Source organism: Globicephala melas, chromosome 13 (genome assembly GCF_963455315.2).
Source record: "Globicephala melas chromosome 13, mGloMel1.2, whole genome shotgun sequence".
In the NCBI taxonomy this organism is placed as follows: domain Eukaryota; kingdom Metazoa; phylum Chordata; class Mammalia; order Artiodactyla; family Delphinidae; genus Globicephala; species Globicephala melas.
In genome coordinates this window covers 42,494,933-42,511,821 of record NC_083326.1, presented here as the reverse complement: position 1 = coordinate 42,511,821, position 16,889 = coordinate 42,494,933, and the positions used below count along the sequence as shown (strand labels likewise).

General features: G+C 40.2%; 2 protein-coding genes across 5 annotated transcripts in view; both read left to right on the top strand.

Annotated features, from left to right (window-relative positions):
• RNF138 (ring finger protein 138) overlaps positions 1-3,364 on the top strand; it is a 44,105-nt gene extending 40,741 nt beyond the window's left edge. For all 3 annotated transcript variants that reach the window (XM_060310777.2, XM_030876491.3, XM_060310778.2), the window contains one exon: positions 963-3,364. In XM_060310777.2, the coding sequence (XP_060166760.1) occupies positions 963-1,031 (69 nt within the window). In that variant the 3' untranslated portion in view covers positions 1,032-3,364. The remainder of the gene's footprint in view (positions 1-962) is intronic.
• A 7,178-nt stretch (positions 3,365-10,542) lies between these two features.
• The window catches only part of MEP1B (meprin A subunit beta), a 46,026-nt gene continuing 39,679 nt past the window's right edge, over positions 10,543-16,889 (top strand). Inside the window, exons 1-2 of one of the 2 annotated variants that reach the window (XM_060310416.1) lie at positions 10,543-10,615; positions 15,997-16,075. The gene's annotated coding sequence lies outside the window, so the exon portion shown is untranslated. Of the gene's footprint in view, positions 10,616-14,461; positions 16,076-16,889 lie in introns of those variants that run through there. The other variant, XM_060310417.1, reaches the window with a different exon arrangement.

Below are 16,889 nucleotides of genomic sequence, written 5' to 3'. Positions count from 1 at the left end.
TTATCTAATTCAAGATTCAGCCTGACAAAGAATGGTTCATACTTGTTTTCCAGTTTATGTAATAAGCATAGACATGTGCAATTCTGAGAATGGCATGAACAGAATTTCCATTTCTTCTGCCCTCCAGTGTTGAAATTATGTCATTCTTGATATATGTATTTTTTATTTTGTGTAATTTACATTTTTTAGTCACACTGTATAAAAATATATATGTAATAATATTTCAAATATATGTAAAATTCAAGTGTACTCTGATAATTTTAGTAGTTTTATGAAGTAATTATAGGTTATTCTTAAATTCTCAGTGTAAGAAAGGTTACTGCATCTGGAGAACTATGTGTTTGGAAAAACAAAAATTTATTTTGTGAACTGCTTTTGATCTAATTGTCAGACTGTTTTACCTTGCCACAGAAGAACATGTAATTTTAATGTTTTGAGATTGTCAAATGGAGGCCTATTTTAAAGCAAGTCCATAGACCATAATTGAAAGGAAATAGAATTTTTCAAGTTGAGTAGTAGTATAATCAGACTGAGTGAACTGTAGTTTTTACCTTTATGTTATGATTAAGATGATGTTAATTCAACTGTCTTAATGTAATAAGTGCTTATTTTCTTTAAAATAAATATACCTTCCAACATTGGCATTCTTTTCTAGAGATGACAGAAAATTTATGATTGTGGGTTACCCTTAACTATACTACTTTCAATTAATAACTTATCATAAAACACTGTAATTCTCAAATTTCATTGTCTGCTGATCATCTGTTATTTATCAATTATTCCTAAATAATTGTAACTGAATTTTTTTATTAAAAGTTTAGGTATTTAGTGCTTATATTTTAAAGAAGTATATGGTGTAACATAAACTGTTTCAAGTATGTATGTGTATCAAGATGTGTAATGTATTGGACTAAGTATTGAGTATGTTTTTCCTATTGACATGTTAATGTTACTGTCTTTAGAATCTTCAGCTAGATGAGGAAACCCAATATCAAACTGCTGTTGAAGAATCTTTTCAGGTAAACGTCTGAAGGCTGTAGACGTCTCTGCATCTTTGTACCTGCAAGTGCCATCTTTAAGGAGAAAACTACATGAAGTCACCGTTTCAATAACTTGATGTGCATATTAATAAAAGTAATTCAGTCTATTGATTTAGTTTTTAATTGAAAAAGGTGGGCCATCTAAAAACTTCATTCTCTTGATAAGTTAAAAGATAAAAGTTAGGACATTATCTTTAAAAGCATTAAAAGGATTATATTTCATTAATGTAATGGTGAAAAGGGAATCCCTGTTGTACTTATCTTTTTATATTACATATTGAATTTTTCCTTGCTTTTGAAATTTGGTGCAGTTCCTCCCATTGACATTATTGTACACAGGTAACAGAGTACCAAATTGTGAAAGATGAGATTGATATAAACCTAACAAATCTGAGCCAGTTATTTGAGTTGCAGAATGGAGACTTGAAGTGCTAAATGAAACAATCCAAAGGAAACTTTTTTAAATACAGATTCTAGCAGAGGAATTCAACTATTATAAGAAAATTGTATTTATATAATGTTTAGTATTTTTGAAGACTAGTGAGATTTCTTTACTAATTTTGACTCTTTAAAAAGTGAAAGCTCATTGTATAGATATTTCCTTTTTGCTGTTAGAAGGAAATATCAAGAGAAAAATTTATTTCTTTGGTGGGCAGTTGGTAATTTCATATCTTGTTTGTTTGGCTGACTAATTTGTAAGCCTAAAGTACAGTAAGCTGAATTACAGCTCTTTGGCCTCAGAATTTTCAATAGCAGAATTGCTGATTAGCTAAGATGAAACTTTTATTAGAAACTTTCAGTTGGTGATATTACATTCTATATATATATTTAAATGAGAGGTTTGACTTCGTCTCAGTTTAGAAATTTGTTCAAATCTAAAGATGTATATGCATATATACATACACTTTTGTATGTGTATATACACATATATGCATGCAGTTTGTCAGGTTATATACAGAATTTCTATTAAGATTTTAAAAATGCACAAGCAATATGGGATCAAAGTATTTATCTGATTTGATTAAAATTTTGTATGTCACCAAATTTTTAAAGTAACAGTCAAATGCTAAGTTATCTACTTGGCTACTATTACACCTTAAAAATGAGTTTACACACCTACACAATTACCTGTTTATATGGTGCTCATTTGTTATCTTAAGGTAATGTGGGACTATAGTAGTGAGGTGGATTCTACCAGCCACTCTGTTTCACTACATTTTAGTCAAAAACTGGGTTTGTTCTTAGTATTCATTAATGAGAATCATAAAATAACTTGTACTAGAAGGCCCAAATCACAGAATAAAAGATGAAGAGTGGATTAGCTGACATTCCATACTAATACATTGTTGATGCTTTCTTTAAAATAAATAACTCAAAAGAACATAAAAGAAAGTCTCAGAAGTAGTTTGCTGCTAATATATACATATATTGTATAAAAAGGTATATTTTGATTTTGTTAAAATCCTTGTTGACTTTTCTACAGTGAACATTTTTTTAACTTGATTTAATAAAAATGTTAATTTTGGAAGTGGAGTTTTGTAAAAACCTTTTTCAGTCAAACAGTAATTTATGGGTAGTAATAACAATCACCAAAAAAGCCATACATGTTAACATATGCCTTGGTTGTGTCATTCGAAAGAGTGATGTTTACTATGTGCTTGAACATTTCTCTGCGGTTACATGAGTGTAATTGTAAGAATAGCTGTTTAACAAACTCTTTTCTAAAAAAACTTTTGACCATGGGTTTTTCCAGTTTAAGCAATAACTTTAGTACTTTCTTTCAAAATTTAGTACTTCCAGTATGTCAAGTTAAACCATTCTGGGATTTGAGAACTTCTTTAAAGGAAAATTGTAGAGATCATCTTGATGAAATTGTGTTTTGAAGTTTGTGGGTTAGTTAAATATCATTTATAGTCTGGTGTGTCTTTCACATAAGTTTTTTTTGTAAGGAAAATATTGACTTTATTTGCTTTTATCTGGGAGCTCCTCAGTATGGAAATGTTTGTTTAAAACCTCCCTTCCTTTTGTCAGTGGATTAGGAATAGGGATTGGCTTTACAGATACACAGTTTAAATTCATGAGACAGTCCTTGTTTTTAACGTGCATATAGCTGAGTCAGGATAAGGGAGGAAACTGTATTGATACTCTACCTAAATTTCAGAATACCACTTACAGGCCTCAACAAATTACAGTTTATGTTGTTAAACAGTCTTATTTGAGATGTATTGCTTTATTTTTCAATTAAACGTGGTTTTCTCCTACTTGTGTGTCTCATTAAAATTTTGTCTAGAGGCAAACATGATAACATTTAACTCTCATAACTCACCCTGGAAGACATGTAGGAGATGACCCATTATTTTGCACTTAAAAAAGTGGATAGGAGAAAGATACCACATGCTGATACTATATGTTGGGTTTACCTTTACAAACCTATTTTATCTTTATTTTCAAATGTTAATCAACTTATAAAGCTATTTTATCAAGTGTTCACACAGCAGGATTTTCAGACCATGCTAGCAACCAGACAGAAAGCTAGTTAACTGGTTAACAGACAGTTTTAAATGGAAAAGTTACCCTTAAATAAGGTATCAGGGTTCTAAGAATATATTGCCAAATACCATGTCACATACTTGTTGCATGTTTAGCAAGTATTAATTACAATCTTCAGTGAATCATAACTTTATAGGAACCCTTTAGGGCTGCTACTCAAAGAATAAACCCTCTCTGGAGGCTGTGATGTTTGTAGAAAAGGTGTGGCCCAGAATACATGTACTGTAAAACTAATAGAAATATGAATAAAGTACTCATTCCACGTTACCACTTAATATGGAATATAATTTTCTAATTAGGCAGTACAGTTCTGAAAAAAGATGGGGAATGGAAATGAGTTATATCAAGAGGTTAAAAGAAGATACAGAGACCTGAAAGTGTGTGTTACAGCCTGCATCACCCCAACAGCGATTGTCCAATTCTGAGGCTGAGAAATGGGAGTGACTGCACTCTCACCCCGGAATGAGGAAGATAAATGTGTGTATTTTATTAGGTACTTGACTGACAAACTTGCATTACACTATACCACGCAATTTCCTGTGTAATAAGAATTCTTAATAGATTGGTGAAGGATATACCATTGCAGAATATAAGATGAACAGGCAGGGGAGTGAATACGGAGGAGAGACATTAATGAATTATAGCCATTCTAAGGAGGTTATGGAGAGGAAGAAAATACACAAGATGTGAGGGAGGAAATGGCATGTCTGTCTAAATGGGCAAAATAACGGTACATGACACTGAAATTGTGAACAATAATCAGAGCACAGATCAAGAAAAGTTGTTAGAATCCCGTAAGTCCCCTTGTTCCTACTTGCCACTACTACCAACTTTTTTTTTTTTTTCTTGTGGCCATGCTGCGCAGCATGTGGGATCTTAGTTCCCCCACCAGGGATTGAACCCGTGCCCCCTGCATTGGAAGCACAAAGTCTTAACCACTGACCACCAGGGAAGTCCCACCACCAACTTCTAATACCACAGATTGTTTTGTCTGTTTTTATACTCTTACAAATGGAAGCACTCAGTAAAAATTATATCTGGCTACTTTTGCTCAGTATTGTTTTGAAATATCTAGGTCAGTTTTGTAAATTGTCTTTTCTGTCCAGAACAGAAAAGCTAAAAAGTAGCTTCTAAAGCTACTTTTAAATATTTGTATGTGGAAGTTAAGTGTATTGCAAATGGTTCCTTCTCCATGCGTGTTGACACCTAGTGGTTCCATGTCTAGATAAAACCTGAAAACTGACTGGTCTTCCCCTCGTAATAACTGAGGAAAAACAGGTGAAGAGTGTAACCAAATGGTTTTCCACTGAAACCAGGTAAGAATCTGACCTTTCTAATAAACTAGGTATAGGATGTTCTGTTTTCACGGCATTTTGTAGGAACAAGATTTTATTTTATTTAATTTATTTATTTATTTAACATCTTTATTGGAGTATAATTGCTTTACAATGGTGTGTTATTTTCTGCTTTACAACAAAGTGAATCAGTTATATATATACATATGTTCCCATATCTCTTCCCTCTTGCGTCTCCCTCCCTCCCACCCTCCCTATCCCTCCCCTCCAGGCGGTCACAAAGCACCGAGCTGATCTCCCTGTGCTATGCGGCTGCTTCCCATTAGCTATCTATTTTACGTTTGGTAGTGTATATATGTCCATGCGTCTCTCTCGCTTTGTCACAGCTTACCCTTCCCCCTCCCCGTGTCATCAAGTCCATGCTCTAGTAGGTCTGTGTCTTTATTCCCGTCTTACCTCTAGGTTCTTCATGACCTTTTTTTTTTTTCTTAGATTCCATATATATGTGTTAGCATACGGTATTTGTCTTTCTCTTTCTGACTTACTTCACTCTGTATGACAGACTCTAGGTCTATCCACCTCATTACAAATAGCTCAATTTCGTTTCTTTTTATGGCTGAGTAATATTCCATTGTATATATGTGCCACATCTTCTTTATCCATTCATCCAATGATGGACACTTAGGTTGTTTCCATCTCCAGGCTATTATAAATAGAGCTGCAATGAACATTTTGGTACATGACTCTTTGAATTATGGTTTTCTCAGGGTATATGCCCAGTAGTGGGATTGCTGGGTTCTATGGTAGTTCTATTTTTAGCTTTTTAAGGAGCCTCCATACCGTTCTCCATAGTGGCTGAATCAATTCACATTCCCACCGACAGTGCAAGAGTGTTCCCTTTTCTCCACACCCTCTCCCGCATTTATTGTTTGTCGATTTTTTGATGATGTCCATTCTGACCAGTGTGAGATGATATCTCATTGTAGTTTTGATTTGCATTTCTCTAATGATTAATGATGTTGAGCATTCTTTCATGTGTTTGTTAGCAATCTGTATATCTTCTTTGGAGAAATGTCTATTTAGGTCTTCTGCCCATTTTTGGATTGGGTTGTTTGTTTTTTTGTTACTGAGCTGCATGAGCTGCTTGTAAATTTTGGAGATTAATCCTTTGTCAGTTGCTTCATTTGCAAATATTTTCTCCCATTCTGAGGGTTGTCTTTTGGTCTTGTTTATGGTTTCCTTTGCTGTGCAAAAGCTTTGAAATTTCATTAGGTCCCATTTGTTTATTTTTGTTTTTATTTCCATTTCTCTAGGAGGTGGGTCAAAAAGGATCTTGTTGTGATTTATGTCATAGAGCATTCTGCCTATGTTTTCCTCTAAGAGTTTGGTAGTGTCTGGCCTTACATTTAGGTCTTTAATCCATTTTGAGTTTATTTTTGTGTATGGTGTTAGGGAGTGTTGTAATTTCATACTTTTACATGTACCTCCTTGATGGTTTTTGGGGCAGTTTTTAAATTTAGTTTTTATTTTTAAAAATTTCTTGGCTGTGTTGGGTCTTCATTGCTGTGTGTGGGGCTTTCTCTAGTTGTGGTGAGCGCCGGCTTCTCGCGCGGGCTTCAGTAGTTGTGGCTCACAGGCTTAGTTGTTCGGCGGCATGTGGGCTCTTCCTGGATCAGGGCTTGAACCCATGTCCCCTGCATTGGCAGGCGGATTCTTAACCACTGTGCCACCAGGGAAGTCCCCAAGGCGGGGTTTTTATAGGCAAAATTTGGGGTGAGGGCTGCAGGTTGTGTGACTCTCTTCTCATTGGCTGGTGGTGAGGTAACAGGGCGGTGCTTCAGGGATCTTGCGCTCAGCCTGAAGTCACCACCCTGCACCTGGGTGGGGGCCATACAGAAGAACTTAAGGTATTGTTATGTATATCCCTTGAGGAGGAACCAGGATCCTGCTTTAATAGCTGCGCTATCGTTTCTTGACTGCCTTTCCTTTGTTTCTGCATTCCCTCGCTCCCCTAATTAGTAACTGAATCTGCCCTTTGGAACACAAGGAAGGTCTCAGAGGCTGAAACCTTCTTCCTACAAACTAGAAACGGGACGTAGAAAGGCTTTGTACCCAGGAGGGACCCACAGGGTCCCGCTCGGTTTCAGTTCTCCTAAGAACGTTTAAAGAAGTCTGTTAAAAGCAAGATCCTGGAGTGCTGCTTGGGCTGATGAAACTAGGAATAAAATCCCAGAATGGCATTGTGTGTGCCCCACCAAACAGTGCTGCTGTTCCCTCTCCCTGCCATGTTTAACTCCACCTCCCCACCCCTCCAACCTTGGCCCCTTGACCTTCTGGCTTAAGCCTCAGCCCAGCCTCTTCTGTGATGACATCACTGACCCCTTCCGGGGTCCCTGAGTGCTCTTTCCCAGGCCCCCAATGGACGAAGATGCCAGTTTAAAAAGATTGCATCACAGCAATTGTCCCTCACGTCTCCTTACAAGGTGGCGTCTCCTCCAGGCAGTGGCTAATAGGTGCTCAGTAAATGCTCGTGAAAGGAATTTGTTATTGCTTGTGGTATATTGGGATTTAAAAATAAAGATTACATGGTAATTTGGGAGAGAACCATAATTATGTCTAGACTGTGAAGTAATGTGCAACCCTGCCATGGTTTTAAGGTCTTGGGACACTTGTTATCCTGAAAGATGTAAAGGATTGTAATCCATTTTCATGAGTCTGTGACAGGAAAACTGGCAGCTCTGGGAAAGGAAGCACATATTTCTACTATTCATCTGTCACAGAAGGAACACGTTGTTCCTAAATGCCAGGTGGAGTTAGTGGTGGTGTTGAAAATGCAGAAGGTGTTAGGGATGGCATCAAATCACAAGAGGCACAATAAGAAGACTGGTTAAAACACATACTTTTAACCAGTCTTCAGGAAGTCAGGACTTCCCTGGTGGCGCAGTGGTTAAGAATCCGTCTGCCAATGCAGGGGACACGGGTTTGAGCCCTGGTCTGGGAAGATCCCACATGCTGCAGAGCAACTAAGCCTGTGTGTCACAACTACTGAGCCTGCGCTCTAGAGCCCACGCACCACAACTACTGAAGCCTGCTGTACCACAACTACTGAAGCCTGCACGCCTAGAGCCTGTGCTCTGCAACAAGAGAAGCCACTGCGATGAGAAGCCCACGCACTGCAACGAAGAGTAGACCCCACTCGCCGCAACTAGAGGAAGGCTGCGCGCAGCAACGAAGACCCAACGCAGCCAAAGGTAAATAAATAAATAAATTTATAAAAACAAAAACAAACAAAAAAAAAACCACATACGTCTAAACAGCCACTAGGTGGCAGCCTAGAACTATGACATTATGGAGAGAACTCTGAAAGACCAGTTGCTTGGAATACGGCCAGAGTGGAGAAGAGAAAGCAGGCATATTGGGCAATTTGAACCAGAAAGGGAGAAAGACCATGATTTGTAGTATTTACTGCACACATCTTTATAATTTTGTTTTTCCTAGAAAAAAGGACAGGCACACACGTATGCACTCACAGCAAATTCTCATCACATATACACTTAACTTTTGTCACTCTCAAGAAGCCCCACAGTGAGTCTGAGGTGTTTCAAGCATGAGTTGGCTGTTTCCTCAGGGGGAGCCTCACCCTCTCTATAACCCGTATGTAGGGTTTATAGACTATTCAAGCACTCCCTGAGGGTTATTTTATTTTATTTGGTTTTCATCTGACATATTTACTTTTGAACCTAATCCTCTTAATAAATTTTACTCTGCTTATAAAAATATACACAAATATAAATTTATATATGTTCTATATAACATATATTTTATATATTATGAAAACATACTGATAAGTCAGGCAACCAGTGCTTTCCAACATGCCTTGAATACAGTAGGTGCTCAATATATGTTTGCTGAACTGAACTGAAGGGAAACAGAGATAAAATGTCCAGGAAAAGGAAGGGGCAGACTTAGCAGTAGAGCTGCTAGATTCAACACAGTGTAGACAGTCATAGTGTAGAGGGTCATGCACTATTCCACACGGTGCAGAGGGTCCTAGAGGGACGCAGTGTAGACGTGCAGAAGGCAACAAGGGGGGAAGAGAATGCCTACTTTGCTTCCTTTTATCAGAGTAAACCTGCTGCATCTAGGGATCTATGAAACTCAGCGTTCACCCCTTAGTTTTGGTCCAAACTGTCATCATGTCCACATGTCCTTCTAATGATTTAAACACCAGTTCCTCTAATACAGTTGTGATTCTTTAGGAAAAATAAGAGTATTGTGAAGGTGATTGATAGAAGGCAAAGTTTATGAGGGCAAACATGCTGTTTGAACTCTCATTTCCAGTTCCTTACACAGAGTAGGTATTTAATAAAAATTGATTATACTCCAACCTGCCCGAAAAGAAGTCCAAAAACTATTCACTGAACCATGTGAATGTAGGGGATTACTGAAGTAATGGAAATGTTATTTATAGTGAACCATGTGTACACCATTTTAAACATAGCTTTTATGTATCTAACAAATGGAAATCACATGTAGCAAAATCAGACTCACACTAGGCTACAAACTATGGATATAGGGCAAAGGGTACTATATCATCCTGACTTCAAGGAACTTATAACTTAGAGGGAAAAGACAATATGTCCATAAAAACATCTCCGACGAAGTATGGTAAAATAAATTCCGTCGAATCTCACAGGAGGGAGAGATCACTTTATTGACATCAAGGAAGAGGAGACTAACATTGACTTGGACTTTGGAAGGTGCATCATACCTAGATCATAATAAGACGGGCAGAGTGCCAGGAACACACTCAGCAAGATGTGTTTAGGAGAAGGTGAGGAGAGCAGGATGGACAGAGCAGAAGTTCATGGAGGGTGTGGTGGGAGATAAGACAAGACTCCGATGGGGCAGAGCATGAGGAGCCAGGCTTCAAGGGTCTGTTCTTGTGTACCCAGGGGCACGCAGGCTCTTTGAGGAGGGTAATGACTGGTAGAGGCTGAACTTTTGAAAGATTACACAGTGAATATTGGTTTGGTTATAATGAGAGATGTAGATGGTGCTTTACTTTGTTTTTTAAAAAAATTATCCAAATACTATAAAATACAATCCGTAGCTACTATGCATATATAAATGTTCAAACATTACAGCCAACAGATTTATCACACAATTACAATTGGATGACAAAATACATTTTTGTATTTGTATTGGGGCCAAGATCACAGAGTCCAAGCTTTAGTTGATTGAAGTCAGGAGGGTCAGTTACCTTGGGTTCCAGTTGATGTGATGGTTGAGGGCCCAAAGGGGGTTTCAATTCAGTAAAACAGCTCAAGAAAGTGCTTCAGGCTAATCTTTACCCCTGAAACAGAACTGGGAGTCTTTACAACTGCTTTATTTTCTTTGCTATTGTGATTTCTCTTGCCTGATAACAGTTTGTTCTTTTGTTCCCTAAGGTCATTACAAGGACCTGTTCAAGGGTAAGCATTGTGGCCGGGCTGAGATCACAAAATGGCTTAGACCAAAATGGCTTTTCTTATGTCAAGAAAGCCATGCATGCTTCTCTTTCTCCAGGGAACCCCCTACCCTATCTGCTTACCAAATGGCTCAGGCGTGAGTATGAGAGAAAGCAGGAGATCCAGAAAACTGGTATCCTGGTTGATGTGCCCTGGGAGAAGGAGGAGCCATTCGCTGTGATGAGCTTGCAGGAGATGTAGTTGCCCTGAGAGGGACAAAGTGAGTTGAGTTCTAGATCTGTTGATTTTGAGAGATGTCCAGTAGAAGCAGGATTTTAAATGTGAATCAAGGATAGGAGGTCAGGGCTTCCCTGGTGGCGCAGTGTTGAGAGTCCGCCTGCCGATGCAGGGGACGGGACACGGGTTCGTGCCCCGGTCCGGGAAGATCCCACATGCCGCGGAGCGGCTGGGCCCGTGAACCATGGCTGTTGAGCCTGCGCGTCCGGAGCCTGTGCTCCACAACAGGAGAGGCCACGACAGTGAGAGGCCCGCGTACCACCAAAAAAAAAAAAAAAAAGGATAGGAGGTCAGTTTCAGTATCACGAGAGCAGATTAGATCACCCAGACTAACCTGTAATAGTATTTAATATTTAACATTTATTACACACCTCCGATGTGTTATGCATTAACTTATTTAATTCTCCCAACAAATTATTCAATTGATACTTTTATCCCATTTATATAGAAATGAGAGATTAGCAATAATAATAAGAGAATTTCTACAACCTCTTCCTCACCCCCATCTACCCACCTGCTTCAGGTACTCAGTCTACTCACCTCACATTCTTGGTCTGCTGTGGATGAAGTTCACCATTTGTGTACCAGATCTCATCCTCTCACCTACTAAATGACATCGTTCCAGCAATTGTCCACTCTCTCTGTCCATCATAAAATTTTCCCTCTCTACTGGCTCATGCTTAAAGTGTTACGAATGCACTATTACTTCTGGTTCAGATAAAACCCAAACCCAAACCCAAACTCTCTTGACCCCATTCTGCCTCTAGCTCATGTCCCATTTTTGTTCTACTTCTTACACCTGAAAAGAGTTGTCTGTATTCGTTGTCACTAACTTCTCTATTACATTCTTACTTGACTTACTCCAGAATGGCTATTATTGCTTCAAGTCTCCCAAAACTGTATGTAACAAGGTGGCCAAAGGTAACATTTTGCTAAGTCCGATGATGAGCCCTCAGTTCTCATCATGTTTGACCTACCTGCAGCGTCTGACTCAATTGATCACCCGCTCCATCTTTTTGTCGCTTGCTTTGGAGGCTGCCATGCTCTCTTGGTTCTTCTGTGGCCCTCTCTGGTCACTCCCTCTTAGTTTCTTTTCTTATTCCTCCTTGTGTCCCTGAACTTTTAGTGGGTAGGGCCTCAGGGTCCAGTCCTTGCAGGCTTTCTCTTTTCTATTTTACACCTTAGTGGTCTCATCCAGTCTCATGGTGTTAAATACTCTTTGCTGTTAACCCCAAATTTCTGCCTTTAACCTATACCTGCCCTCTAAACTTCCTATTCATAGATCTGTCATCTTCAATTTGATGGCTAAAGGAAAACTCAAGCTTAATTTGTCCAAACTGAACTCCTGCTCTCCCCGTCCCCATACAAGCTTGGTTGTCGTTCAGTTTTTCCACTTTTAGCTAATAGCAACTCTATTGTGCTAGTTGCTCAGCCCCCAAACCTGGACTCATCCTTGATTACTCCGTTTCTCCCATATCCCATATCCAGTCCAAATTCTGTTGATCCTACCTTCAAAAGATGTCTAGGAATCCAACCTCTTGGTACCATCCCCACTGCTACTTTCCAGATCTAAGCTGTCATCAGCTTCCCTGTGGATTTTTGCAATAACCTTACAATCTGCACGTGCTGACCTTTCAGTCTGTTCCCAAGATAGCAGCCAGAATGATTTCCCTAAGACATTTTTGATCTTGTTATTCCCCTGCTCACGATCATCCAGTGGATGCTTATCACGCCCAGAGTAGAAGCCAAGTTTTTGGCAAAGCCCTGCAAGCCCTCTCCCTACCACCACACACAAACACAGACATCTGGCCATTACCCATTTGACTTCCCTATAGATACTCTCTCCCTCACATACACAATCTAGCCACACTGTCGTCCCTGTAATTCTTTTAACATGTCAGTTATGCCTCCAACTCGGGGTCTTTCATTTGCTGTCCCCTCTGCCTGGAACTTTCTCCTCATAAAAATCCCCAAAGTTTTACTGCCTCACTTCCTTCAGATTATTATTCAAATATCACTTTCTTAGTAAGTCCTTGTGAAACTGCGCCTGAGTTGGGACTGGAACCCACAATCTTCCAACTGAAACCAAACAACTCATCTCAGGATTTAATGAAGCTCAGGTTCTTTATATCTCGGTACAGAAGGAATTCAACGAGAGGCAAAGTGATAGGTAAGAAGTAGATTTATTAGTATAGGACGCTTGTGAAGGATCCAAGTGGGCAGGCAAGAGGGCTCTGCCCCAAGAATTAAGTGGGCTGCATTTTTATAATGAAAGGAAAAGTGGGGAGGGAGAGAAGACCACCTTCCTCCTTTTCCTTTGTAAAGATGTTGCAAGAAAATATGGTGCAAGAGGATGGTTATGTCCCAGGTCTCGGGCGAGTTCCTGGGACAGGCCGCCAATGAGGGTCCTTGGCTTCGCACAGGAAAGAATTCAAGAACGAGCCATGGTAAAGTGAAAGCAGGTTTATTGAGAGAGACACACATTCCATAGACAGAATGTGGTCCGTCTCAGAAGGTGAGAGTGGCCCTGAATTATGGGGTGGTTAGTTTTTACGGGCTGGGTAATTTCATAGGCTAGTAAGTGGGAGGATTATTCCAACTATTTTGGGGAAGAGGTGTGAATTTCCAGGAATACCAGGCCCACTTTCTGGCCTCTTACGGTTGTCCTCGGAGCTGTCATGGCACCTGTGAGTGTTTCGTTTACCATATGATAATGTGTTATAATGAGCATATAATGAGGCTCAAGGTCTGTTGGAAGTCGAATCTTCTGCCATCTTGGGCCTAATCTGTTCTAACTAGGATTTGTCGTATCCTCAAGGACTATGTCATTCTTTTAAAGGTTGTGCCCTGCCCCCTTCCCTCTGTCTCACTTCCCTGAAAATCCTATTGAAAATTGCTACCAATACTCCTTATTCCCTTTCCTAATCATGGTGGATTTTAGTTCCCCAACGAGGGATCTTAGTTCCCCAACCAGGGATCGAACCTGCATCCCCTGCAGTGGAAGCATGGAGTCTTAACCACTGGACCGCTAAGGAAGTCCCTACGTGTTTATTGAAGGAAGGAAGGAAGGAAGGAATGTAGTGTGGGAGGAGGCCTGGGGCAAGATGAGAATAGAACCCTGGATGTGGTGGAGGAAGAACCTGGGTAGGAACTTTGTCAAGGTGTCACCTGGTTTGGTTCAGTTCATTCAGCAAATATTTGTTGAGTACCTCTTGTGTGCCAGGTATTTTGCTAGCTGCTGGGGCACATAAAAAGAATAAGTTGTGGTAGGGCAATAAGGAAAGGTAAAGGAGGTTTCGCTGAGAAGCCTCTTGGTTTCTCCTTTCTCTGGATGTTATATTCCTAACGCACTTTGACCATGTTCTGTTGTAGCCATGCGATGTAAGTAATTAGTTTCCAATCTACCATCCCTTTTGGCAGTGGAATCTCAGATGACAGGGCTGTGGCTCAAAATCTGGACCCTTGGTGCCCAGCCCAGTACTTAGCACTTGTAGGTGTATAGCATGTGTTTGATGAATAATTAAACTACAAGGAGATTTTAAAATATTTTAGACAGCTCAGCTATTTGTCTCAGGCTTTCCTAAAAGTCATTTTCTCTTAGTGGTTTCCATGCAAACTTAACAGAAAATGGATTATTATAATAATTTTATCCTTCATTTCTCCAAAATTTAACCCTGTTTTGGGGATCAGAAATAAATATTAAGTAGTGTTTTAGGTCACATTTGAGATTAATAGAGAGTTGATTTGCAGTTGATTTGCAGCCCAAATTTTTCATTGGGAAATGCCACTGTTTGTATAACTGATAACTGATCAGGCCACTTTTGTTTATTCATTTTCTTAAAAGGTGTTGTTTTACAGGGTCTCTAATCCTGAAACTTCATACCCACCACTCACTAAATTCTGTCCTTCTGGTTTCGGAAAGATGTCATCTAACAAGAGATTTTCGCTCCCCGACCACTCATATAAATAATGCCCTCAGTCACTGTGGACCTCCTTGCCTTGAATTGTATGTCTTCAGGGTGCACATCACTCCCTCATGTGGTGCTCTAAGGTCACAGATCTGAGAGCTGTCTTCTCTCCCATGAGAACATAAGCTCTGTGAAGGCAGGGCTTCATCTGTTCAGTTCGCTGCATTATCCCCCACGCTGAGAATAACACCGGCATAAAATAGGGCAGGAAATCTGTTGATTGGATCGTTATGAGCCGTTTAGAGCAGTCAGTGGATTTGTTCTTTTAAAACAATTGATGCATAGGGAATTCCCTGGAAGTCCAGTGCTTAAGACTTGGTGCTTTCACTGCCGTCTGTGGGTCCAGGTTCGATCCCTGATCGGGGAACTATGATCCCACAAGCCCCGTGGCAAAGCCCTAAAAAAAAAGGGCTTCCCTGGTGGCGCAGTGGTTAAGAATCCACCTGCCAATGCAGGGGCCACAGGTTCGAGCCCTGGTCTGGGAGGACCCAACATGCCGTGGAGCAACTATGCCTGTGCGCCACAACTACTGAGCTTGTGCTCTAGAGCCTGAGAGCCACAACTACTGAACCCACGTGCCACAACTACTGAAGCCTGGCGCGCCTAGAGCCCTTGCTCCACAACAAGAGAAGCCACCGCAATGAGAAGCTTGTGCACTGCAACGAAGAGTAGCCCCCGCTCTCTGCAACTAGAGAAAGCCCGTGTGCAGCAATGAAGACCCAATGCAGCCAAAAATAAAAAAAACATAGTTGGCATGGCATGTGATATTTTGTAAGATTAAGGTGTATAATGTGTTGATTTGATACATTTATATATTGTAATGTGATTAGCTAACACCTCTATTAATGTTACATATTTCTTTTTTTGTGGTGGTGGGAGTAATTATGATCCAGTCTCTTAGCAAGTTTGATATTTCTCTCTCTTTTTTTTCCTTGACCATACCGCATGGCATGCGGGATCCCCTACCAGGAATCAAACCTGAGCCCCCTGCACTGGGAGGGTGGAGTCTTACCCACTGGACCACTAGCGAAGTCCCAAGTTTGATGTTTCTAATACGGTTTTGTTGTCTACAATCTCTATATCGTGTATTAGATCTCCAGGACTTATTTATCTACTGGTTGCAAGAAAGCACATTTTCTTTTTAGAAAGTTTCCAGAAACTGATAAAGGTGGGTCATGAGAGAGTCATCCACAGAAGTTTCTAGGGTAGCTAAAGCAATTCAAGTCACTTCACTATGCGGGACTGGTTTTAGGGCCAGTTTGTGAGATATGCTGGTTACTCTTATCTTGTAGTCCTTAGCCCTGAAATGTCTACTGCTGGTAGTGAATTCCTTAAGCCCATATGTAATATGACACATTACCATGGTAATTCATTATCTCTCTTTTTCCTCTCTCAGATGAAGATGGAACAGTAGCCTGTATGTCCTGTCTGCTTTGTCTGAAAACAATGATGACTTCATCTGCTCCATCTGTGAGGTGAGGTGTCATTCTTTTGTGTCCCAGGCCCAGACATAACTCTTCAGAACTCTCATCCGGGGAGCCAGCTCCATGGAAACAGTGACCAACGGCTTAAATTATGACACTTGAAGCAAATGTTGTTCTTTCCCTTTTATTCTTACCCAAACCTGCAATGAATCACATCTCACCTCCTCCATGAATGTCTTCTCCTTCTGGCCACACAAAGTCAGCAACTCGAGGGCCCAGAACCCACAGCAAGCACCTGTCAAAGCAAAGTCCTCAGTCATAGAACAGCTGAGCATTATTTATCTATAGCTGAAGATTCCCATGATGTATGTATGAGTATCAGCTGCTGCTGCTTCTCACCACCATGGTGGGGACCCGAAAATCCGGTGCTCATGGCACTGTCACTGTGACTCTCCTCCCCATCTGAGGGCACAGTTTGTACTTCAGAATGGTGGGGCTCCCCCTCTCCTTCTTAGCCCACTAGGCACTTTGGTGACCAGTAAACCCTGTCAAAACCAGGCTTTCTGTAGTCTTCTCCACTCAGATTGCCCCAAGAGCCCGTCTCTCCTTTTAAACTGGCTTCCTAAATCCAGCCATAGATTACAAGCAGGTATTTTACTGCTCGACCCTGGCACTTGGTGTATACCTATTTTGATAACACTCATCAGGTTGGATCTTGCGTGATTTAAATGCCCCTGTAAACTATTTAAGAGCAGGGTTCATGTCATTTGTTTCTGTATCCCCATCACCGAGCACAGTGTCTGGCTGTGGCTCTCTGTAAATATTTTGGAATGAATGTATGAATATGTTAAGTAAAGAACAGTGT